The sequence below is a fragment of the Puma concolor genome, chromosome D1 (assembly GCF_028749965.1).
Source record: "Puma concolor isolate L17-30 chromosome D1, mPumCon1.1.hap2, whole genome shotgun sequence".
Classification (NCBI taxonomy): domain Eukaryota; kingdom Metazoa; phylum Chordata; class Mammalia; order Carnivora; family Felidae; genus Puma; species Puma concolor.
The window spans coordinates 55,025,435-55,051,171 of record NC_141676.1 but is presented as its reverse complement, the minus strand read 5'-3'; the positions used below and the strand labels follow the sequence as shown (position 1 = coordinate 55,051,171).

Here is a 25,737-nt window from a genome sequence, read left to right as displayed (position 1 = left end):
AGAAGTATGAACCAAATTGGTCCTATTTTTAAAGGTGAGTCATTGAGCTAATAAATCAAGGACCCTTATCTTCATAAAATCAGCTCAACTGAACAATAAGAAAATCACTTAGCAAAGGACTATCCAATAGAAAAAATGACTAAGTCTGGAAAACATGGGTATTCAGATTACCAGATATTTGTGTTGTTTTGTAAAAGATCAATCAAATTTTTCCAGAAGGTGAATAATACATTCTTCAATCACACAGTACACTTCACACTGACTTCTGTTTCCAAAGCTAAATTTTTTTCCCTATATGCCCAATGCTGTGCCTTTTATTCCTATAACTTATTCATTCCATAACTGGAAGGCTCTATCTTCCATCTCCCATCCCTCTTCCCTCTAGCAACCATCAGTTTGCTGTCTGGGTTTAGAGGTCTGATTCCTTAAGCAAACTTTTAAATGCAACTCTTGATTTCCAGAAATCGGCTTACCAGAAATCACTCCTTAGAGTTTGTGAGCAATTATTTTGGAAGGATATCCTAACAATACTAAATTTTGAATTGATAAATAATTATTTCGGTTCAAATATTGGTATATGGTGAGCTTTTATAACATGAAGTATCCTTTCACTCTGAATAAAAGTAAGAATTATTTTTAAAAAAATGTTTTGACCAGTTCAGTTTAGGACTAAATCCTAGAAGTAGACTAACAAAAATTATGAATGAACAAACTGTTCATTTCAGCTTAAATATTGAGTTCATCTTCTTCTACCTTATTTTTTGTCAAGAAGTTCAACCATCTTTCAGAGAGCCACAAGTGCTGTCTTCACTACTTAAGACTGGACCTAGAACCCCATCCTAGGTTCCATCATTCCCTTCTTATGGAAGCATTGAGTTTTCCAATCCCAACTCAAGTACAACTCTGCAGCCTGTAACCAGGTTATCTTACCTCTATAATGAGATGGTCCCATTGTTCACCGTGAAGGTCAGCTTAATATATGCTATACTACAGCAAGTTTCATTATATCTCTTATCCTGGGGGACCAGATGCCTGCAAGGAATATCCTACCTATCACCTCCTTCGAGAATGTTGTCTGATTATAAGCAATTTCAATAATTTCTCCTAGTCTCTTCACGAACAGTTTGGTCTCTTGAAGGGAATCAATCTTGTAGTGTCATTGCCACCCAAGCTAGCTCTGAACTTAGAAACCAAGAGGAGATGGTCTCTGGACTCCGAGTCTCTTGAGATACTTGATTTATTACACTTCTAGGGCTTAAGCACATGTAGGCACTGCGAATTAATGCCTTCTCACAACATATGTGATGAGAGCTAGACAGAATGGAGAATATCAGAGAAGCACATGGTTATTAATTAATTAGGGTATCCATATTAATATCCCCATATGTCTCCAGATATTAAGTAACTTACTTGAATCTTATCTAGTTCTGAAAAACAACTAAAGCTCCAGGATACTTTCTAGTCATGTTTCTATTACTGAATCCTCTTGAATTTTACTTGTTTAATCAAGTAAAGGATATTCATTAACCCTATATACAAAAGAATCATTATGTGCATTTTCGTTGCAATGTTATGCAAATATTAAATATGTCTTCCTTATAAACTTGTCCTTCCTCAACTTCTTCTCCTTTTTCTGTATTTCAGGAGCATTGACCATTGCAGGCTATGTTTCCCAGGATCACAGATCATCTGTATTTATGCTGGGTTTGTTCAGTGTAGGTACTGGCAGGAAAATATTAGGGAAGAGGAAAGGAAAGTCAGGTTATTTCTCCCTATTTCTCACTCTCTTCAACTGCATCTACTCCAGGGCTCCAGATCCTGCCAGAGAGGACTTCCATGGTTTCAGCTTCCACTGGGAGACTCATATCTTTGAGTCTGGAACTGCTGGCTCCCCCCTCTGTTTCACTGACCTAGAGCTGGTATGGCTTCCTATAGTTCTTAATTTCTGGGAGTCTTTATTTTTAATATTTCACTTCTCAGAAGCTATATAATTATATAAATAATTATCAGTATTAAAGATGTCCTGTCCTAAATATTCAAAATTTTTTTTGTGTCCTGGTTAGATTCTTACTAATATAGATACCTTTAATAATTCTATAGGGCTTTGGTAATTGGTTGATTTGAAAGAATGACAGTATTTCCTAGTTAACTCTTATTAAATATTAGAAAGGGGACAATAAAAAATGACCAGCAGCCTCAACCTCAACATAATAAAGGCCATATATGATAAGCCCTTGTACTAACATTGTACTCAATGGTGAAATACTGAAAGTTTTTTCTTTATGATCAGGAACAAGAGAGATATGCCCATTTCTATCGCTTGTATGCAACATAGTTCTGGAAGTATTAGCTATAGCAATTAGACAAGAAAAATAAATAAAAGGCATACAAGTTGGGAAGGAAGATACAAAACTATGTTTGCAGATGATTTGATCTTGTAAGAAGAAAACCATAAAGATATCACACTTGTATGCACACATGCACACACACACAAACATACCTAATATAACCAATAAATAAATTAGCAAAATTGCAATATTCAAAATCAACATGCAACACCCCAAAATTGCATTTCTATACACTAACAATGAGCAATCTGAAAAGGAAATTACATAAATAATTATATTTATAATAGGTTCCAAAAGAATAAAATAGGAATAAATTTAAGCATGGGGCGCCTGGGTGGCTCAGTCGGTTAAGCGTCCGACTTCGGCTCAGGTCATGATCTCGCGGTCCGTGAGTTCGAGCCCCGCGTCAGGCTCTGTGCTGACAGCTCAGAGCCTGGAGCCTGTTTCAGATGCTGTGTCTCCCTCTCTCTCTGGCCCTCCCCCGTTCATGCTGTCTCTTTCTGTCTCAAAAATAAAAAAAATAAAAAAAAATTTAAGCAAAAAGACAAATACTTGTACACTAAAAACTACAAAACATTGTTGGAAGATATTAATGAAGACACAAATAAATAGAAAGATATTCCATGCTCATGGATTGGAAAACATAATGTTAATATGCCAACGCTACCCAAAGTCATCTACAGATTCAGTGCAATCCTTACCAAAGTTGCAATGACATTTTTGTAGAAACAGAAAAATCCAATCTAAAATTCATACAAAATCTCACACAAAATAGCCACACACAAAAAAAATCTTGAAAATAAGAACAAAGTTGAGGTCTCAACTTCCTGATTTCACAACTTACTACAAAGCTATAGTAATCAAATAAGTATGGTATTGGCCTAAAGACAGACATATAGACCTATACAAGAGAAAAGAAAGCTCCCAAATAAACTCTAACATATATGGTCAGGTAATTTCTACAAGAGAGCCCAGATCATTCAATGGGGAAAGAACAGTTTTTTTTTTCAACAAATGGCAGTGAAAAAACTAGATATCCACATTCAATGGAATGAAATTGAACTCATACAGAAAAAAATTACTGAAAATGGATCAAAGACCTAAATAGGAGAGGTAAAACTATCAAATACTTAGAAAAAAAAAATAGAGAGAAAACCTTATGACATTGTATTTGACAATTTCTTGGATAAGACACAAAAACATAGGCAACAAAAATAAAAATAAATAAGCTGGACTTCACCAAAATTAAAACTTTTGTACTTAAATACAGACAACAAACTGGTTGTTGCCAGAGGGGAGGTGGGTGAGGAAATGGGTTAAATAAGTGAAGGGGATTAAGAGTCAACTTACTGTGATGAGCACTGAGTAATGTATAGAATGCTGAATCATTATATTCTACACCTGAAACTAATATAGCATTATATGTTAATTATATTTCAATTAAAAAATGAGCAGGAAAACAATACTGTTGTGCATCAAAGGGCACTATCAAGAGAGGGAAAGGCAACCCACAGAATGGGAGAAAATATTTGTAAACCATATATGTGACAATAAATTAATAGCCAGAATATATAAAGAACTTTTAAAGCTCAACAGCAATGACAACAACAACACAATAGATTAGAAAATGAGCAAATAACTTGAATAAAATTTTTTCCAAAGAATGCGTACAAATGGCAAATATATACATGAAAAGATGTTCAACATCACTAATTTTTAGGGAAATGCAAATCAAAACCAAAATGAGACACCACTTCACATATATTAGGATGGCTACTATTTTTAAAAAATTAAAAAAATTAGGAGTGCCTGGGTGGCTCAGTCGGTTAAATGTACGACTTCAGCTCAGGTCGTGATCTCACAGTTCATGGATTCAAGCCCCACATCAGGCTCTGTGCTGACAGCTCAGAGCCTGGAGCCTGCTTGAATTCTGTGTCTCCCTCTCTCTGCGCTACCCCCTCCTCACTTCCTGTTTCTCTGTCTCTTGAAAATAAATAAACATTTAAAAAAATTAAAAAAAAATCGTTGGCGTGGATATGAAAAATTGGAACCCTTTTGCATTGCTAGTGAGAATGTAATATGATGCAGCTGCTGTGCAAAAAGAGACATGGCTATTGCTCAAAAATGAAAACACAGAATTACCATATAATACAGCAATTCCACTTCTGGGTATTTATCCAAAAGAAATTAAAACAGAGACTAGAACAGATATTTATATAATTACATCCACAATAGCATTACTCATAGGAGGCAAAAGTTGGAAGCAACCCAAGTGTCCATTCACAGATAAATGGATAAATGAAATATAGATAGATAGATAGGAATCTGTATCTAGATATATGTCTGTTTTATCTATGTATCTATAGTCCACTATAATATTTATTGGAAATATTATTCCACATTAAAAGGTAAGGAAATTCTGACGCATTCTACAACATGAATGGACCTTGAAGAAATTATGTTGAGTGAAATAAGCCAGTCACAAAAAGACCAATACTGTATGATTCCACTTATATGAAGTACCTAGAGTAGCCAAATTCACAAAGACAGTATAATGGTAGTTGCCAGGGAATGTGGGGAATGGGAAGTTAATGTTAATGGATAGATTTCAGATGGGAAAGATAAAAATCTCTGAAGAAGAATGGTGGTGATGACTGCACAGCAATGTGAATGCATGAATTACACTGAACTGGACAATTAAAAATGGTTAAAATAACAACTATTATGTTATGTATATTTTACCACAATACTAAAAAAGCCACCAGTAAATGTCCTTTAGTTACATTCTTATCTTAATGCAAAAAGCATAAGTGGTGATATTGGATAGATACATGGATATATAGATCGATGATAGACTGATCTTCATGGTCTTTTCTTTATTACCAACATACAAATATATATTAACAAAGAGAAACATCAAGAGAAGCTTATTGCAGTTGTACACTGAGCTGTTCCATAAATACAAGTGGGAAACTGTCCATCATTTAGTTCTCTATAGAAATCTTTTTTTCTATATTGTTTACTTATCCTTTTTCTCCTTCCACTGTTCACTCTCTGTTTGTAATTATCCTCCATAAGACATACAGTTAGAAGGAGATTGACAATTTGTCCTCGAATATTTAATAAATGAAAAAGCTGAAATAACTTGTTTGATTAGAATTTTTGGAATTCACAGACATATAGTAAATAAAAGAACTTTCACATGGTAAATGCAATTCTGCTTGTGAGAGTAAGAGCAGCTAGTTATTTTAATTATATCACTTCTTTTATTTCCATTTATTTTATCAATTCAGCTGCAATCAAGCAACTTTGACCATTAATGTCCTAATAACATGTTCCCGTATTTTCTTGGTCCTTACTCCATATACAATAGGGTTGAGAAAAGGGGGCACCAAAAGGTACATATTTGCAATAAAAATATGGACATGTGCAGGCACATTTTTCCCAAAACGATGAGTGAAAATGGAAAAACCAGCTGTGGAATAGAAGACAAGAATAACACAGACATGTGACCCACATGTGCCCAGAGCCTTAAAGCTAGCTTCTCGGGATGGCAGGCGGAATACAGACCGGAGGATAAAGGCATAGGATACAGCAATGAGAATTGCATCACATGAGCCAATGATAGAAGCCATACTGAGGCTATAACTCTTGGTGGCCCCTATGTCCATACATGCTAGCTTCACCACGGCCATGAACTCACAATAGGTGTGGGCAATAATTCGTGATCTGCAGTAGGGAAGTTGTTTGAGCAGGATGGGATGTGGAGAAAAGAATGCTACACCCCTAATCACCACAATAATACTCATTATGGTGATGCGTGCATGGGTGAGAATGGTAGTATGGTGCAGTGGATGACAAATGGCCACATAACGGTCAAAGGCCATGGCCAGAAAAAAGCCAGATTCCATAGCAGTAAAACTATGAATGAAGAACATTTGGGCTAGACAGACATCAAAGGCAATGTCATGGACTCCAAGCCAGAAGAGACACAGCATCCGAGGCAGTGTAGATGTGGAGAGGACCAGGTCAGTGATGGAGAGCATGCACAAAAAGAAGAACATAGGCTCATGGAGACTCCGCTCTGCCTTCACCACAGCCAGGATGCTCACATTCCCCACCACAGCCACCACGTACATGGAGCAGAAGGGAATCCCAATCCAGACATGCAGGTGCTCTAGTCCTGGGATGCCCATCAGCAAGAAGGTGACAGGAGAAGGATGAGAGGTGTTGAAAGGAGGCATGATGCTTTTTCCCGTGCTTATCAGTACTTCTAAAGATAAAGTTGCTATGACAGATGATCACAACCAGATGCTAAAAACATGGAGATTCTGTTCAGGAAGACCCTTAATGATCTATTGCTAAAAACAATTCAAATTCATAATCAGGTGTATTTAAATTCACTAGGACCATAATACCAAAATTAGTAATAACTAACCAAATGACTGTGTTTAGAAGTACAGAAAGATAATACTTATATCATATTATCCCAGGGACTTATAAATTACCTTGTCTCTTCATTTCCAGTAAAAGATTCCATCTGTAGTCATACCTGAAGTCAACTAATATTTAATGAATGTCTTCCTTGAGTTACCATTCATTATTTCCCGTATGTCGGTGGGCTTTCCCCTAACTAGAAGTGATCAAGCAGAGGCACTATGAAAACATCAAGTAGTTATTGAAAGGATCCTTATAGTCCAATCTGGCATTCACATGGGGAATAGAAATAAATGGTCTTTGTCCCTCTCTGGACATGATATTGAAGTCTTTGACACAGCTTTTGAAGTAGAATCAACTCAGTCTTTATCTTTAGCCTTTCATTTACCACTGTGCATACGTGACTAATCTGACAAGATTACAACTTGCTTTTTTCCTATTGTTTATTTCTTTCTATCATGTACTGTTCAAGTAGGCACATATTATGTTCTTTTGAACCAACAGATATATATTGGTAAGGATAAGATATTTCTTAACATTAACCCCACTCACTACCCTTTTATTCTCATTTTTTTTCCAGATTTAGATTATTTCACAGTACAGACAGATACTAATTGTGCTCCTTCATTTGTTGATCTAGAAACTCAAATTCTCAAACATGCACAACAGTTTATTTATTGGATTGGTAAATTTATACCTGATGATGCTTGAGATATCAGTTATGGACTATAGTAGATTTCTTTATACTTCGTCCTATAATTCCAACCAATAGTCAAATCCCCATAGCAGAGAAGTCCTGGGATAAAGTGGGTGAGCATGAGGCAGGAGTTGAGAAGGTTAAAGAGAAAAACTAACTTCTAAGTCACCACAAATGTTTCAGTTGTAGAGTAACCCTTGGTTACTAGTTTTCTGCTTCTCCTGGCTCCCATCAAGGCAGTACATAGTACTTATGTAGAACTTCCATCAGTTTTTAAAGATAATATGCTCTCCTGTCCCAAACAAATCCTTATATATATAATATGTACTAATAAGAACTTACACAGAGTTACCGATACATATGCTTTCCTGAATCATGCCAGAATACGTATTATATCCCCCATATATTATTAACCAAACAATTTTTTCCAGACTTTTATATGTACTATAACCTAGTTTTATTACAGTGAAAAAAAAATATGTCTTTTTCCTGATTTAGCTTTAAACAAATAATGGTAGTGTAACTTTCAACACATAATTTATATGGCCAAAACTTATCCCAAAGCTAAGGGAAGGATGAGTTATACAGAAATGATAGCAAAGGATCAAATTAAGCTTCGTGAGTCAAAAAAAAGTCTTCTTGAGTAAATGGAATTTAGGTTGGAATGTGAAGATTATATGACTTGGTCCCATGGAATCTGAATATAGATATTTAGGTATAGATAAAGATAATATGTATCCGTTTATCTGCACCCACATGCACACACACATAAACAAAGGAAAGGAAAGGGGCATAAACAAAGTTCCACTGGGAAGGACAATCATGATGTAATGAATTAAATCTAGTGTAATTGAGACTCAAAGATTACAAAGCGATGGGGTGCCTGGGTGGCTCAGTCGTTAAGCATCCCACTTGAATTCAGGCCATGATCTCATGGTTTGTGGGTTCAAGCCCTGTGTCGTGTTCTGTGCTGACAGCTTGGAGCCTGAAGCCTGTTTTGGATTCTGTATTTCCCTACCTCTCTACCCCTCCCCTGCTCAAGCCCTCTCTCTCTCTCTCTCTCTCTCTCTCTCTCTCTCTCTCTCTGTCTCTCTCCCAAAAATAAACATTAAAAAATTTTTTAAAAATGATTACAAAGAAATTAAAGTGAGATAAAATTCTGTGGGTAAACAAAGGTCCCTACACATTCATGTGTAAGCACATAACCAGCAGGAAATTTTATAATCTAGACCAATGCAGTGGTTGTCAGGTGCTTACTAGTAACTGCTGGAGTTACAGATACAATGCAGAGCATTGTAAGCACAGAAGTAGAAAGTGCACACACTCAAAGATACACACACTGGTTTCTAAAACACTTTTTTTTTTCTGTACAAAAACACATGATATAATGTCTGTGAGATCATCTCCCTGAAAATGCCAACCTGAAGTTGAGTACGGAGATCATGAGGTATCCTTCTTCTTGTTCCTTCAATAGATTCACACAATTTGAAATATGGTCAAAATGAGAGAAAACTTTCACTTCTATGAGATCCTTAAAAAAGATCTTTGTTTCCTACAATCTATTTTTTTCTTCATTTCATCCATAAAGAATGAAAAATGTGTATTCCCTCTGTTTCAAAGAATTATATCTTCTTTCTTGAAACTAGGACATTTGGAAAGTAAAAAGATGTTAAGAAAATCCTATGTCTTTGAAAGTTTTCCTTAGATTGCTCAGACTATCTTTCTCTCCATCCTTTTTTAGTTTCATAACCTTAACTATCTCACAAGGAAACGGACTCAGAACCAAGAAGCAACCTAAACATGTAGTTTCCATATATAGTAGCTTCAACAGGGTAATCTCAGAGGATAAGCAAGAATAACAAGTGACACAAACAGGTCCTCATGGAATCACTAAGAAAGGGGAGGGGGGTATTTGTATTGTTGGTAAATATTTGATAATCTTCCTAGTTGCAGGAATCATAGTTTATCTGTACACTCCCTTGGGTTTACAGTTGCAGATATAGCCATCTCTTAGTATTTTGATATAATCTGTCAACCACTTAACAGGACTTGAAGGGAACTGAAAAGATAGAGAACACATTCTTTATTCCTTTAACACATCAGCTTCATTCCATTGCAACTTGGGACATAAACTTTGCAGGCCAGAACAGAGGGGGGTGCTATATGTAAATTATTAAAAAAGTATTCAAGAATTCCTTATCTAGCAAAACTGCCCTTCAAAATGAGGACAATAGGATATTCCCAGACACGCAAAAGCTGAGAGAGTTCATTATCTCTAAACCTGCTTTACAAGGAATGCTAAAGGGAGTCCTTTCTGTTGAAATGAAAGGAAGCTAGAGAGTAACTCAAACCTATACAAAAATATAAAGTTCTTCAGCAAAGATAAATACATACACAGGTATAAAAATCAGTATTATCCCAATTTTGGTTCATAACTCAACTTTTTATTCTTCTACAGGATATGAAAGACAAAAGCACAAACAATTATAAATCTAAGTTAATGCATACGAAATATATAAGGATGTACTTTGTAACATTAATAACATAATGTCATTATGTGGGTGGTAGAGTTCTAAAGAAGGGAGTAGAGCTTTTGTCTGGGACTGAAGTTTAGTTTAAAATATATTGTTATAACTTTGGGATGTTATATGTAATTCCTGTGGCAATCACAAAGAAAATATTTGTAAACTATACACAAAAGGAAATGTCAAGGAATCCAAAAAGTGTCATTACAAAAATTAAGCAAACACAAAGACAGGCAATAAAAGAGGAAACGAGGGACAAGAAAGTTATAAGACATAAAGAAAACAAATAACAAAACAGTAATGGTAAATCCTTCCCTAGGAATAATTATTTTAAATGTAAATGTTTTGGGGAGCCTGGGTGGCTCAGTCGGTTGAGCATCTGACTTCTGCTCAGGTCAGGATCTTGCAGTTTGTGGGTTCGAGCCCCGCGTCGGGCTCGGTGCTGACAGCTCGGAGCCTGGAGCCTGTTTCGCATTCTGTATCTCCCTCTCTCTGCCCCTTCCCTGCTCATGCTCTGTCTCTCAAGAATGAATAAACGTTAAAAAAATAATTAAAAAAATAAAAATAAAAAATAAATGTAAATGTTTTAAAATCCCCAGTCAAAATGAAGAGTGGTAGAATGGATGAAAACAGCAGGATTCAGACTTCAGTTTTCCAGTCTGGCATATGAGAATCTGGAAGTTCACACTCTACCCTAACAACAAGTAAAAAGCTGAACCAACTGAGAAGTCAGCAACTCTTCCTAGACTCATAAGAGAAGTAAGGTCACAAGGCAAACTGCTGTCCCCCAAACTGGAGAAACCAATAAGTGAAGACAGAAAAATTATAATTTACCAGAGCAGAAATCTCTAAGAGAAGCAGTGCCAGGATAAGAAAATACAAACTATAATTGACAAGTTGCTGGGGGCTTAGTCTGGGAAAACATGAGAGATAAACTCCAGGTGAACGCAGTCATTGATGGGTCCCTACACTTTTTTGAGTTTTACTTCAAGAACCATTAGCTCAGTTGTGACATTCGATGTGACATTCGATATCAGGTACTACTCATATTGTAAGACATCACAGTCAGAGGTGCTTCAGGATTTAAACCACAGCTAATCATTCACAATCCAGTGTAAAGGTATTAAAAAGCAAAAGTAGAGAGTCTACCATGCAAAACAGGATATGCAATCTTACCCAGAGCTCAAGAAGTCTAGTGATCCAGTGATCTTTAACAGGGAAGAAAACATAATTACACTAACCTAGCTTCAGAGTATGTCTAAAGTAGCCAGATTCTGCTTTTCTTTTCTTTTCTTTTATTTATTATTTATTTATTTATTTATTTATTTATTTTTGAGAGAGAGAGCAGCAGAGTAAGTGCAGAGAGAGAGGGGGACAGAGGATTCGAATTGGGCTCTGTGCTGCCAGCACAGAGCTTGACTTGGGGCTCTAACTCATGAACCATGAGTTTATGACCTGAGCCAAAGTCGGAGGCTTAACTGACTGAGCCACCCAGGCACCCCTGCTTTTTTTTTTTTTTTTAATACACTATCGGATTTTAAGTTGTCCATTCTTACTTAACAGGAACCCATGGGGGAGGGGAAGGAAAAAAAAAAAAAAAAGAGGTTAGAGTGGGAGAGAGCCAAAGCATAAGAGACTGTTGAGAACTGAGAGCAAACTGAGGGTTGATGGGGGGTGGGAGGGAGGAGAGGGTGGGTGATGGGTATTGAGGAGGGCACCTTTTGGGATGAGCACTGGGTGTTGTATGGAAACCAATTTGACAATAAATTTCATATATAAATAAAAAAAAATAAATTGTCCATTCTTCTTGAATTTGGTAACTGTGCATCCTTTTCTTTTTTTCCCTTCTCTTTCTTCTTCTCCTTCCTTTTCCTAAGCCCCAGTAAAAACAGACTATTTCACATTCCCTATTCCACAAATCTACCCTAAATAAGTGAGCCTTAATTACTTTAGAGAATTAGTTTCATCTGGCTGTATCTGAAAGATGAACACCCTCTTCAAATTTCTTCTAAGGACCACGTTGAGTGCCTGGAAAAGCAGTAGTTTGTTCAATATTTTGATAAACGAATGAGTTAATATCAGGAAGATAAACTCTTCTAACAAATCCCATTGGGAACCAATGTTAATGACTCTGAGATAAATAACTCCCTCTCTGGCACCAGGAGTAATATTGAAGTAATATTGAAGGCTCTCATAGGATTATATATTAATGCACACACAGTGACAGAAACAAGATTTCTTCCAGGACATCAAGACTGCCAGGAGAATTTCCAACTGCAGTGAAACTGGGTTGGCATCTAGGTAGATAAAGAAGGAACACTTAATGGTGGCTTTCAGGCAAACTAGGCTAGAGCTGATGACAGATGGCAAAAATCAGTGTTTTCCATCTCATGGTTTCCATTTCCACAAAAACGAAGGCAGGAATACTGAAATGTTCCCATTTTTTAGCTCAGGTTAAGGTCTGCAGGATTGTTTGCTTCTACCGCTCTGACATTATCATTATAGAACTTCATCAGAACATTCTGGCCATACTGCCATCCATAGATCTGAACTTACTTGCTCAATGCTCAATGGTTGAAAGATAATGGTTGAATGATAGTGAGGGATGAAGCCTCTTCATTTCTCATCCAAGTTTCCTTCTGCAGGTGTCAGAATCAGCAGCAAGAAGACAGAATACCAATGTCTATGGCATCCATCAATACATCATATTTGACCCCCAGAACTGTAATCTTGATCAGAATTCCTGGACTAGAACATGTGCAGTTTTGGATTGGGTTTCCCTTCTTTGCTGTGTGCATAGTGGCTCTTCTGGGAAATATTATTTTACTAATCATCATTGCTACAGAACGCAGCCTGCATCAGCCCATGTATAACTTCCTGGCAGTGCTGGCGGCCACTGACATAGGACTCTGCGCAGCCATTGCTCCCAAGATGTTAGCCATCTTCTGGTTCAGATCTTGCTCCATGGCCTTTGACAGCTGCCTGACCCAGCTGTTCTTCATTCATGCCTTGCAGTGCATGGAGTCTGGCATTCTGTTGGCCATGGCTTTTGACTGCTACATTGCCATCTGTGATCCACTTAGACCCATCCATCCTCAGGCCTTCCATCCTGGATCGGATGATAGCAACAGTGGCGATCCGGGCTACAGTGCTGGTTGGTCTGTCACCCATTCTGATCAAAAGATTTCATGTTTTTCATTCCATTCTGATTGCCCCACTGTTACTGTGAGAGCACATGGCCATGGTCAAGCTAGCTGCAGAAGACATCCAAGTCAATAAAACATGTGGTCTCCCAGTAGGTTTTACAATACTGGGATTTTACATGATTTTTCCTCATTTCCTATATCCTTATTTTCCAGGCTTTTTTTCGTCTACACCAAAAGGAGGCACGGCTCACAGCATTTAACACATGCACAGCTCATATTTTTGTTTTCCTTGAGTTTTATATTCTTGCCTTCTTCTCCTTTTTCAGCCACCGTTTTGGACATGTAGCTCACCCTACCCACATTCTCTTGTCTACCATCTATCTCCTTGTGCCACTCAACCCTATTGTCTATGGTATAAAAAATAAGGTAATTCGTAAGCGTGTGGCATGGATTTTTCTTCTGAGTCATGGATCCCACCAGTGATCTATCAAATGTTTGTGGTCAGGTAGAGAATACTTTTATTTCCTAGAGATGGAGAGAGTTTGGACTCTGTGCATTCACTGCTGGGGATTCACATCATTAGGCTCTATCTTAAAAGTTTTTAGCTCCAAAACCACAGCTAGGTTGACATAAAAAGTATCCAGATTAACAATGGTACTTTCTATCTGTAATGCATTTGACTTCTAATCCAATCTTTATCATGTCCTTCCTTTTACTTTCTTTGTGTTTAATTTGCAGTTCTTTTTACTTATTCATAAAGAAGCTTTGATTATTGGTTTTCAAACTTTCCCTTTTGGAATTTATGCATTTTCAAGTAGGGATTTATTTTAACCATTGCTTTTTCACATGCTACACATTTTGATATTCTGTGTTTTCATTTATTCAATTACAAATAAAATTAATGTTTATTGTGGCTTCTGTTACCCGTGAAACATGCAAGATACTCATACATGTAAGGTCATTTGTTTTGAAGAAGATAGATAAGTGATGTAATGGATATTAGATAGTCTTCGTGAAATGGAGAGCTGGAGCAAATAATTGTCTGAGAAAATGAACTTTGACATCTACCTCATATGACATAGCAAAATTCACTTAAGGTGAATCATAGACCTAAGCATTGATGAAAAAAAACTATAAAGCTCTGGTCTGTTAACCAGACCTCATTGGAGAAGGAAGAGCCTTGGATCACTGAGAGACAGAAAAGTGGCTGTGATACTGCTTCAGTGGAACTTGCCACAAGTCCACCTTGTAGGATGCCAGGGCTCATGAGGAAACGGCTGGCCACTGGGTGCTGCCTGCTTCATTTATTGCAGAATTTGGGCCCTGGAGGAGTTGCAAGAGCTTCAGGAGCCTACTGTCGACTACAGATGGCAAACAAACTGCACTGAGTCTGTGGAGTGACCATGTAGGAACCAGGAAGCAAAACTCTCCTCTCCTTCAGTTCCTTACCCATGCTGTCCACGGACAAAGTGTAGCATTGCACCAGCTGTGAAGACAAAGTAATCAGAGGGCCAAGGCACATTGTCACAGAGAAGGCAAAAAGTGAACCTGGAGCTGAGAGGCAATGAATCATTAACCAGCACGCACTTCATGGCAAATAATAAAGTTGTTGGTACATGCACTGGGAACACAATATGCAAGCAGGACCAGTCAGCCATTTATCTTTAGTGAGTGTTGTGCTCACAGCAGCCATCACCTATACAGCTGACAATCAAATATTCTCTTTGACATCTGCTAAAGAAAGAAAAAAAAAGTAAGAAAGCACAGACTAAGTATAAACACTCAGCTCTCCTGACATCAAAAGTGAGGATATTTTTAAGAGCCAGGCTGGAAGGGGCTATTGGCCAGCTGTGTTTTCTAATTGGCTATGTGAGTGATATTCCTATTTTGCTCATGACTAGATATTTATTTTTTATTTTTTGCTTGAAAAAAATATTTATTTATTTTAGGGCAAGTGCAAGCAGGAGAGGGTCAATGAGAGGGGGATAGAGGATCCAAAGCGGGCTCTGAGCTGACAGGCTGACAGCAGTGAGCTTGATGTGGGGTTCAAACTCACAAACCCTGAGATCATGGCCTGAGCCGAAGTCAGACGCTCAACTGACTGAGCCACCAAGGTGCCCCTGGATATGTTTGTTTGTTTATATTTTTAATTTATTTTTATACTTTTTAAAATGTTTTTATTTATTTTTGAGAGACAGAAAGAGACAGAGCATGAGTGAGGTGGGGGGAGGCAGAGAGGGAGAGGGAGACACAGAATCTGAAGCAGGCTCCAGGTTCTGAAATGTCAGAACAGAGCCTGATGTGGGGCTAGAACTCACAAACTGTGAGATCATGACCTGAGTCAAAGTTGGACATTTAACCAACTGAGCCACCCAAGCACCTGTAGATATTTATTTTTTAAATGAAGATTGCATATAGAACTTTTGAAAATTCTTTTTCTGCATATATTGATATGAACTTTTGTTTCTGGTTAAATATTATTGTGTTGGGTTCCTATTAAAATATCCAGAACAAGTGCTTCTGGCCACCTCATTTACTAAATAACTACCTGGTACAAACCATTAATTTTTTTCTGGACATTGCAGTCACAACGTAGTAGATTGTATTATTAGTCCCTAATATTTATGAAACTTTCTTAATAATGTCACCCATATCAGTCTGTGCCATATTAATCACATTTTTTTTCCACATTAATCGCATCGGTATTACATCATGTGACTTCCTTGTCAATGTAATAGAAATGGAGAGACTTAATGCACTTATGAACTAATAATTTAAAATTCATCATTTACTGGGGTGTCTGGATGTTTTAGTCAGTTAAGCGTCTGACTTCAGCTCAGGTCATGATCTCAACGCTTGTGGGTTCAAGCCCTGGGTCAAGCTCTGTGCTGACAGCTCTGAGCCTGGAGCCTGCTTTGAATTCTGTGTCTCCCTCTTTCTCTGCCCCTACCCTGCTAGCACTCTATTTCTCTCTTTCTCTCTCTCTCTCTCAAAAATAAATAAACATTAAATTCATCATTTACTTTCATAGTCTCTTTCTCTGGTGACACAACAATAGCAGTGGTTAATAAAAGGGCTCCGCCTTCAGCCTAAGCCCTGGATCAAAGCAGCAAAACTGACACATAGGTGAGAAGTATATGTTTGTTGTTACAAGTTCCTGAGATTTAGGGAATTTATTTTACTACAACATTAGTTGGTCTATGTTGATGCAGGTTATAAATGGCTCCCTGTCTCAACGATTTTCCACTTATATCAATTACCAAAGGAATAGCCAGGCAGCTTACTTAAATGCAGTTGAGAACTTTAACACTTCTCTACTACAAAACCAAACTCAATTTCTCGCCATTTTTTTTTTTTTTTTTGAGAATTAGAGCCTAGGTCTTACAATTGCACCACTCTTATCTCTCAAAATTATCTTTTGTTTTAGTTTTTTAATGTTTATTTTGAGAGAGAAAGAAAGAGCATGAGTGGGGGAGGGGCAGAGAGAGATGGAGAAGAGAAATTCCAAGCAGGCTCCATGGTGTCAGGGCAGAGCCCAATGTGCAGCTAGATCAGGAAGCGTGAGGTCATGACCTGAGCTAACATCAAGAGTCCAAACGCTTAACTGACTGAGTCACCCAGGCACCCCTCGAAATTATCCTTTATAAGTGAATCCTCCTTGCTTATTCCTTTCCAGTTACCCATGCCTCCTTACAGCTACCAAGCATGCATTGTATATTCAACTTCAATGTCTTTGCATTTTCTGTTGTCCTTGACTGCAACACCCTTCCCCCAGTATCCATGAGGCCCATACATACCCTATACTGGAACACACTATTGCAATTCACCTGCTCTCTAATCCTTGTGTATACCCTTACACACACGTGTGTAGACACCCACACAAACACATTCAGAAAGAGAGAGATCGAAAAGACTTGTTCCTACAGTTTTAACCCTCATCATTAGGGGAACCTATATCCATTTTAAAAATTAATCTCCAAGAAATGAATAGTGAGAGAATGAAAATGTGAGGCATTTGACAATGTTGGCATAAAATAAATATAGTAAGTAATTTCAAAGTTGGTGTTAGTAAAAGAATTATGAACACGGTAATAACTTTCATGGAGACAAGGAAGCACTTGCTCAGGTTGCTAATTATAAGCATGAGTGGCCTCAACAAAATGAGTCCAAATATTTAATAGAGACAAAGGAAACAATACAATGTTGTGATGAAAACAAGAGTAACTGGGAAATGAAAACTTTGCTTTAGCAAAAAGGGGGAGATAGTTTTATAGAGGTCCTTTAGTTTCAATTTTAAGTTTCCAACATAATTTTGCATGCTATGAGTAGTATTTATAAAGATAAGCATCTTTTCTGTTCCCTTAAGCCACAAGTCTGGCCATAGGCCAGAGGGTGAACTAAATTGTCTTCCCTCTTTTTCATCTACAAATTTTCCATTTCCTAGATGCTCCCCCCTCCCCCCACATTTCTAATGATCTCAGATTCACCATGATCTGAACATGACCCATAATTTGAGATTCCCTGATTTTCATTCTTTGAAAATAACTTCTTATGGAGTAACAGTACTTTCTGGCTATGTGCCAGCCAGCAAGAGATACCTTTCTCCTCCAAAATGGGGCTGAGTTTCAGTCAGGTGGTGAGCTCTCTAGGCCAGGTCTGAAAATTGCCCTGGGATCACCTCAAATTCAAAGGCCAAGAAAAGCAACAGCTAAAGACAGATGATAAAAGACACTTAGCTATTTGTACCTTTCCAAATCAAAGCCTAGCAAAAAAAAAAAAAAAAAGAAAAAAAAAAAAAGAAAGAAAAGCTGCTTCATCCATTGATCTTACATTGTAGCCAGCTCTCTCTTTCTCTGGGTAAATTTCTTCTCCACTAATTGGGACCTGAGTATGGCTCAGTGTTTCTAATTGTAGCAAATTTTAAGAGGAACCCGGAAGGATAGTGAATTAGATGATCCTAATCCTGCGTCTTTCAGTGGCATACTTTCCTTTGACATGTCACATTTTCTCTGCCCCAAGTACATTTGTAAATATTAGAGATGGACTAGATTCATGTCATTTAGAGATGGAAGAGATGCAAAGGTAATCCAGTACCATCTTCTTAATCCCATGTGACGAAAACTATGAACTGCCATCCCAGTTAATTAGTGGCGGGGCAAAAATAAAAAAATAAAATAAAATAAAATAAAATAAAATAAAATAAAATAAAATAAAATAATGTTTTCAAGCTCCTTCTCTAGTGTTTACTACAAAGTAGTTCTAGCATTGCTTGGTTTATAAAAAATAAGATAACCCATGTTTTTGAATGGTGTGTGTTTGTGTGTGTGCGTGTGTTTGCAGTTTGAGCAGGAAAGCTTGTAAGATATGAAGAGAAAGTCAAAAATGGGAACGTCCTATTTATAGCCTTTAATAGTTTCACTATCTGGGCTTGTTGCCACCATAAGCATAGCTCATAACTCATCTCCTGAAATATAGTTTTCTCTTTATCTGGGGCATCAAAATCTAGTATATTGGTCTCTTGTTTCTTATACTTTACCCTGCCTCCATTTAAGACATCTTCCTATTCTTCTCTCCTTCTCTTTTACTCAGGGACCAGGAATGAACATTTTTCTGATCTGATTAATACAGAAAGATTGCATAAGATGCATGCCTTTATGGCCTTAGAAGCTACTAGAAATTAGTTTTCCTATTTATGGGTTTTCCATCTACCTACTGACTTTATTTTTAAGGTTTTTTTTAATTTAATTTTTTTGGGGGGTGCAGAGAGAGGGAGAGAGAGTCCCAAGCAGACTCCACATTGTCAGTGTGGAGCCCAATGCAGGACTCAAACTCACAAACCATGAGATCATGACCTGATCTGAAATCAAGAGTCCAATGCTTAACTGACTGAGCCACCCAGGTGCCCCTACCTACTAAGACTTTAAAGGAGGACATGATTATTTATCAGGTGAAGTGGTCAAATTAATTAAAATCAGTGAAATATATTGACTCCACCACAGTCTGCACATGATTGGGAAGTCATTTTTTTGTTGTTGTAACAATGATCATTTCATCTGCTTACACGAATGTCCAATCCCATAGATCAAACTGAGGGAGTGTATTCCACTCCAGAAAATTCAACATCTCATAAAGTTTTAATCAACTCTTTTTTCAGGAAGTTTCTCATGTGCAGGATTGGAGGAGGTGTCAGCATGAGCCGATGTGGGGGTCGATCTAATAAACTGTGAGACCATGACCTGACCTGAGCCAAATCAAGAGTTAGATCCCCAACTGACTGAACCACCCGGGTTCCCTCATTTCCATATTTTTGTTTTACCTTTTGTTTTGTCTTTCTCAAGAAGGCAGTGATGTGTCTGTATTCTAAGAAGTTCTATACAGGTTCTGACAAGCACTAACTACCAAACATTGAGTGTTTACTTTCTTTCATACATTGTCCTGAGTTCTTCACATATAAACTAACATAGTTCTCACAATAATTCAATGAGTTAAGTGCCATTATTACTCCCATTTACAGTTGAGAAAAATTAAGGAACTGGGTAAGATTCCATGTAACATATCGTAGTGTCAGCAATAGATGATATGCTATATTTCTAAATTCTTATCCCATGATTTTCCGTACTATTTGTTATCTTTTTATCAGATTATCAGTCTGCTGCAGCCTCAAGAAAAAACAGTGGAGAGGCTCAGGAAAACAGAGGTAATCACACCAATAGGTCCTAGAGACAGGAGACACAGAGGCCTTGCAGGGCCAAATAGAAAATCACCAGGGTGATCAGGAGGCAGAGGAAAGGAGGGGGAGGTGGGGAGGGTGGCAAAGGCAGAGCATTTAAGTGCTTAAGCTCTGGCCTTTGTTGGTATTTCCACAGGAAAGGAAGGGAAGTGTGAACAGTTTAGAATTGGTTAGTTGGAATAAGTTTGGTGGATTTTGTGTTAGAGGTGGAGTGTCTAGTTTCCTGGTACTTGGCCCCAAGATAATTAAGGCAGAGGGATACTGTTTCCTGGCAGACAAAGGAGGTATGGACTGGTTAGTTTGCATATCGAAGGTATGATCCCGGCTGGGCCCTTTGTTACCTTAAGAATTAACTAACCCAGCCAGAGAGGGGTGGGTCTCTCCCAGCCAGAAAGGTTTTGTAAGATATCAAAACATCATAATATACAAAAAATTACATATACATATATATTTATATATATAATATAAAACCTTACATATAATGTATATTTTATCATATACAAATTTAATTTTTATATATATTTTGTTTACATTTATACATTTTATATTTTTATATTTTCTTATATATTTATATAAGTTATATACACAAATGTTTATATAAATATGTATTTGTCTAATATAAATTTATTTTATATATGTATTCATATTACTTGTATAACTATTATAATTATTTTATGTATTGTAAATATACAAATAATGCATATATATATTTGCATTTATATAATATACATTTATATTATTTATATATAGCCTATGCTATACTATTTAGCATCTTATCCTTATACCATCAAGCATTATAAATATATCTAGTGGCCTTTTACTGTTCCTTTAGGTTCTGCCTTTGTCTACTCATGTCACCTTAGTAAGATATATTCATGTTCATCAGTAATCTCTTCTAGAGAATCCACTACTTCCTCACCTAACCTCGTTATTTGGGCATCATAGGGAATTTCCTTTCACAAAATTTCTATAATATATAGCTTTTTATTGCCTTGGTCGTAGTCCATTGGTATATGTAGCTACAGAAGGTCATATGATGATCTCCTACTTTCAATCAAGCAGTAAAGTATTTTAGATTTTATTGCATTAGGGACTTCTTAGTTATAGCCACATCTATATTCCTACTGACTGTGAACCAGTCTGTTTTTTCCTATGATGTTATAGCAGTAATCCTTCTAGTTTCCCTTCAAAGAAAAATGTGTAAAATCTCATTCAGAGCAGTATTCTCTATTCAATGATTTGGCTATGACAAAATCATAAGGAAAACAAAATGAAACTTTTGGATGATTTTAAGCTTGTAGAATGGCTAATGAAAAAGTAAAAAAAGAGTACATAAGGTTTACTGAATAAATTTATAAGGAAAGAGAGCAAATTATAAAAATTCCAGAAGTTTGAGGTGGGTGTGAAATGGGACAGTACAATCAAAAGAGTAATTATTTTCTTGGCCAGATAACACCAGTAAAATGAACGAAAGCACCTAGGTTAGGTCGAGCTCCATTATGGACATTACAGTGGCTCACAGCCAACCCTGCCGTTTTGCATCTGAAACACATTAATATCGTCAGAATATTTAAGCTACACTGGTTTTCCAATTGATCCGTTTCTGTAGGTTACTATCCTATCCTAATTTATGGTGCCTGTTTATTCAATTGACTTCCTATCAATCTTCACAACTTCTGTCTTCTCTAGGATCTGTGACTACTTCTATCACCATCTACCCCATTCTGCTTATATATCCACTTTGAAAGCTAACCAAACAGAATTATCTCAGTGAGTCAAATACACTCTGCCTCTACTGATAAAAGAACAACTCCTCCATATCATTTCCATGAACCTGGATAATGGGTCTGCACATAGTCAGCTCAACCAGTATTTGCAGAAAGAACAAATCTCCTCATTCCCCACTCTGAGAGTCAATTCCTAAGATCTGTGGGGACGGTATTTTACTCCCTAAACCACAAAAAAAAAAAAAAAAAATGGGAAGACTGGGAAAGGCTGCCATTTTCTGGAGATTCTGAGCTTTGAAAACAATGGACAGGTCTATGGGATTGAGAATCTATCCTATGCCTTCAAGTGCCACAGAGGGATTTCTCTTAATCTGAAAGGTGTCTGGAGTTTGGAGATAGATATAGACAAAGGAGCTAATATTGTCCTCTATGACACCATCTGAGAACACTTCAGAACCTAGCAAGATCAATGCTCTTAGAATCATAAATTCCATTTCTACAATTTCTTCATGCAGACACCCACACTGGCTTTGGGAAAAGATATTCAAGAATCCTGTTCTAATAGTGACTTGTTGATTCCCCAAAATTAAAAGTAGTGGCCACATTTCCATCTATGTTTTTTTATGTTATAGAAGACATGATGAGAATTCCCTTATTTTTCATCCATAATTTTTCTCTGAATAGGTATCAGAGTCAGTGGAGAGAAAAGGATTTATCACCCTGATGGGATCTACCAACATGTCATATCTGAACCCAAAGACTGTGACCCTGATTGGGATCCCTGGACTAGAGCATGTGCAGTTTTGGATAGGATTTCCCTTCCTTGGAGTGTGCCTGGTGGCTGTGCTGGGGAACATCTTCTTGTTAATCATCATCCCTACAGAACGCAGTCTTCACCAACCCATGTACATCTTCCTAGCAGTTTTGGCAGCCACTGACCTAGGTCTCTGTGTAGCCATCGCTCCCAAGATGTTGGCCATCTTCTGGTTTGGCTTGTGCTCCATGGCTTTTGATGCTTGCCTCACTCAGCTCTTCTTTATCCATGCCTTGCAGGGCATGGAATCTGGTATCCTGTTGGCCATGGCCTTTGACCGCTATGTTGCCATCTGTGATCCTTTGAGGCACACATCCATCCTCACACCTCTCTTTCTAGTTCAAATCATACTGGTGGTAGTAGTCCGGGCAACGGTGCTTGTTGGAATTTTACCCATTCTGCTTAAACGCCTGCAACTTTTCCAATCTGTGGTCATTGTCCATTCCTACTGTGAGCACATGGCTGTGGTCAAGTTGGCTGCAGAAGATGTCCATATTAATAAATCATATGGGCTCTTTGTGGCCTTTGCAATTCTAGGTTTTGACATGATCTTTGTCTTCATCTCCTACATTCTGATATTTCAGGCTGTTTTTCGTCTTCCCCAGAAGGAGGCACGATGCAAAGCATTCAATACTTGTACTGCCCATATTGTTGTCTTCCTGGAGTTTTATATCCTTGCCTTTTTTTCCTTCTTCAGCCACCGTTTTGGACATGTATCACCCTATGTTCATATCCTCTTGTCTACCATCTATCTGCTTGTGCCCCCTGCCCTTAACCCCATTGTCTATGGTGTGAAGACTAAGGAGATCCGCATGCGGGTTGCTCAGATTTGTATTCTGAAGCCTGACATCCAGAAGTGATCTAAGAACAGAATGACACCGGAAAAATGTATACTTACCCATTTATGATGGAAACTCCTTGCACTATGTCTATGTTGGTGGGAGTTTCACATTATAAGGATCTCCCCTAAATAATCTATATTCCCCAAACAAAAGGAATCAGAAGGTGAGATAAACTTGAGTAACAAGTATATAAGCATCTCATTAATTCCTATAATCTCCCCCATCTCTCTATTCCTTTCTTCCTTTATCTTTTCTTTTTACCTTCCTTCCTTCTATCAATCTTTCTTGTTTTTTTCTTCCTTCCTCATTTGCACATCTATTGTATCTTTCTGCAAAACCAAGAAGCAGTTTATCCTTTATGTGTAACAGTGACAAAGACAGATTCCATGATTTCAAAAGATGAGAGTATAGCTACAATATAAAATACTGAGCAAATATAATTTAATGTTATTTAAGCCATGGTAAAAGAATAAGAAAAGATCTACTTTCACATGTGAGAAGCAACTAATTTAGATTTTAAAAAGAATCGGAGAAGACCTCATATAGGAAGTCAAGACAAATGTGAGATTTGAATAATGCATTTTACTTAAAATGATAAAATGTTATTAACCAAGATTTCACATTTTTAAAACACTATCATCATAACTCATATAGATGTGGAGAAGTATGTGCGGGTGTGTGTGCATCTAACCTCCTTGAGCAGTGATTCAGGAAAAAGCAGGCTCATCTGTGCCTTTGTTAGTGATCAATAATACACAGAATTCTGAAGTAAGGCATTATGTATTAATATATCAATGTCTGATACATGGTTTTATTTAGTTGTACAAATATAGTCCTTTTATTGGATAAATGAACAACTCAACTTTTCAGAGTTGCCATTGACTAGCTTGTGATGGCCTTGGAAGGAGTTCATTCTCTGTATAGTCTGGTAACTCGCTATGAACTTATTTTTTTTTCCCTAAATGTTATTAGGAGATACTTCCAACATTTTTGAGATGTAATCCATCAACATGAGCAGTTCTCTGATGAGGTGCATGAAACTTCTCAAAGGGCTTACGAGCTAGTGAAGAAAATCCAAAGACTTTGAAGTTTATCTATATCTCTTTTAGTTCCCTTTTCATGTCAGACCTTCTTGTCCAGCGTCTCTGTGGCTTGAGAGCATATACACTACCATTATTATCACCATACGGACACCAATAATCTTAACTCAGTTGGTTTCTCTATTTACCATAGTGGTTTGTCTCCCTCCTCTTGATGGTCAAGCTAAAGACTTATACTATGTCTTATAGTAGGAATAGAAGATTAAAGTTTACCCTATGATGATCTCAGTATATAAACAGGTGAGTATGGCATAAGAGTGTCTATCAAGGGTTTCCCCAAAAACAAATCAAAGCAATAATTTTAGGGTATGTAGTATATTTGGGACTTGCTTCAAGAAAAAAAAATTGCAAGGGACTGAGCAAGAAAGATAATGAAGGGAAGTAAGCCATTCATGTGTGCATGACTGAGCAGGTTACTGCTATGGATTACCAGAGCTCTTTCCTGTTGAGGGTATTTGGAAAAGGTAAGGGTCACACCTTGAAACTGTACCAATGAGGGGCTAGAAACAGCATATTTATCTAGAAATCTCCACCTCTTGTTAGATGGTAACTCCTAAAATATCACCTTCCCAACACTTCTCACATGTACTATTTATGGGCAGAGCATGCTCCCCAGGTCAGAGAAAGCTCTTGGAGTCATGGGAATCCACTGAAATGAAGAGACTATCTGCAGGCAATATATGGAGCAGGTTGAGGGTAAATGGACAGACAGTCTTTTATAATGTAGGTAAGAAAATGTTTTTCTGGGTAAACATGAAAAAAACAAGTAAACAGAAGACAGTAAGTTCCTTCATGATTTCATAGACTTAGACAAGGTATGGAACAATGCTAAATGTGTCATGTACTCCAGAGAAAGAATCCCCATGAAATAGATTTGTAGGAGAATTAATACATAGGTCTCAGGTACCAAGCAGTCAGATATTTATGGCAAAAAATTGTGAAGTACGAACTATTTAGAAGAACAAATGGAAACACTAGTTTTCCAATATGTGGAGACTTTCCCTGTTACCTGAGCCAATGGAAAACTGAGTTTGGTTATATAGCCTTTCTACTGGGAAGGAGGGGGCATCCTTTGTTTCCCAGGCAGACAAGATAAGGCTCACTGGATGATTTTTTTTTTTTTTTTTTGGTATTATCTTGTGTGTCTTCACAAGAAATATTGAGACATATTGAATTAAATTCTTATCCTAAAGTGATTTTTGTAATAAGAAAGATTCTTTTATATATTTTGTGGGACTAGAATTCCATCTAGAGCCTTTTATGTTTTTTTACTTTAAAAATTTTGTTTAATGTTTATTTATTTTTGAGAGAGAGAGAGAGAGAGAGAGAGACAGAGTGTGAGCAGGGGAGGGGCAGAGAGAGGGGGAGACA

At 37.3% G+C, this 25,737-nt stretch overlaps 2 protein-coding genes, 1 non-coding gene and 1 pseudogene across 3 annotated transcripts; 3 read left to right on the top strand and 1 right to left on the bottom strand.

Annotated features, from left to right (window-relative positions):
- Positions 1-5,647: 5,647 nt before the first annotated feature.
- Positions 5,648-6,610, bottom strand: LOC112865976 (olfactory receptor 52E4-like). The gene has a single exon (XM_025929014.2). The coding sequence runs from the start codon at positions 6,590-6,592 to the stop codon at positions 5,648-5,650; it is 945 nt and encodes a 314-aa protein (XP_025784799.1). The 5' UTR covers positions 6,593-6,610.
- Positions 6,611-10,359: 3,749 nt separating this feature from the next.
- TRNAR-UCU (transfer RNA arginine (anticodon UCU)) lies at positions 10,360-10,444 on the top strand. Its single transcript has one exon. It is a non-coding gene; the product is annotated as a tRNA-Arg (tRNA).
- Positions 10,445-12,692: 2,248 nt separating this feature from the next.
- Positions 12,693-13,636, top strand: LOC112865942 (olfactory receptor 52A1-like; annotated as a pseudogene).
- Positions 13,637-22,302: 8,666 nt separating this feature from the next.
- LOC112865715 (olfactory receptor 52A1-like) lies at positions 22,303-23,468 on the top strand. Its single transcript, XM_025928793.2, has one exon. The coding sequence runs from the start codon at positions 22,334-22,336 to the stop codon at positions 23,282-23,284; it is 951 nt and encodes a 316-aa protein (XP_025784578.1). The 5' UTR covers positions 22,303-22,333; the 3' UTR covers positions 23,285-23,468.
- The last annotated feature ends 2,269 nt before the right edge of the window (positions 23,469-25,737 follow it).

What these genes read in the sequence shown, in the direction of transcription:
- LOC112865976 (XM_025929014.2), bottom strand. Translation starts at nt 6,592, where the DNA reads ATGCCTCCTTTCAACACCTCTCATCCTTCTCCTGTCACCTTCTTGCTG.
- LOC112865715 (XM_025928793.2), top strand. Translation starts at nt 22,334, where the DNA reads ATGGGATCTACCAACATGTCATATCTGAACCCAAAGACTGTGACCCTG.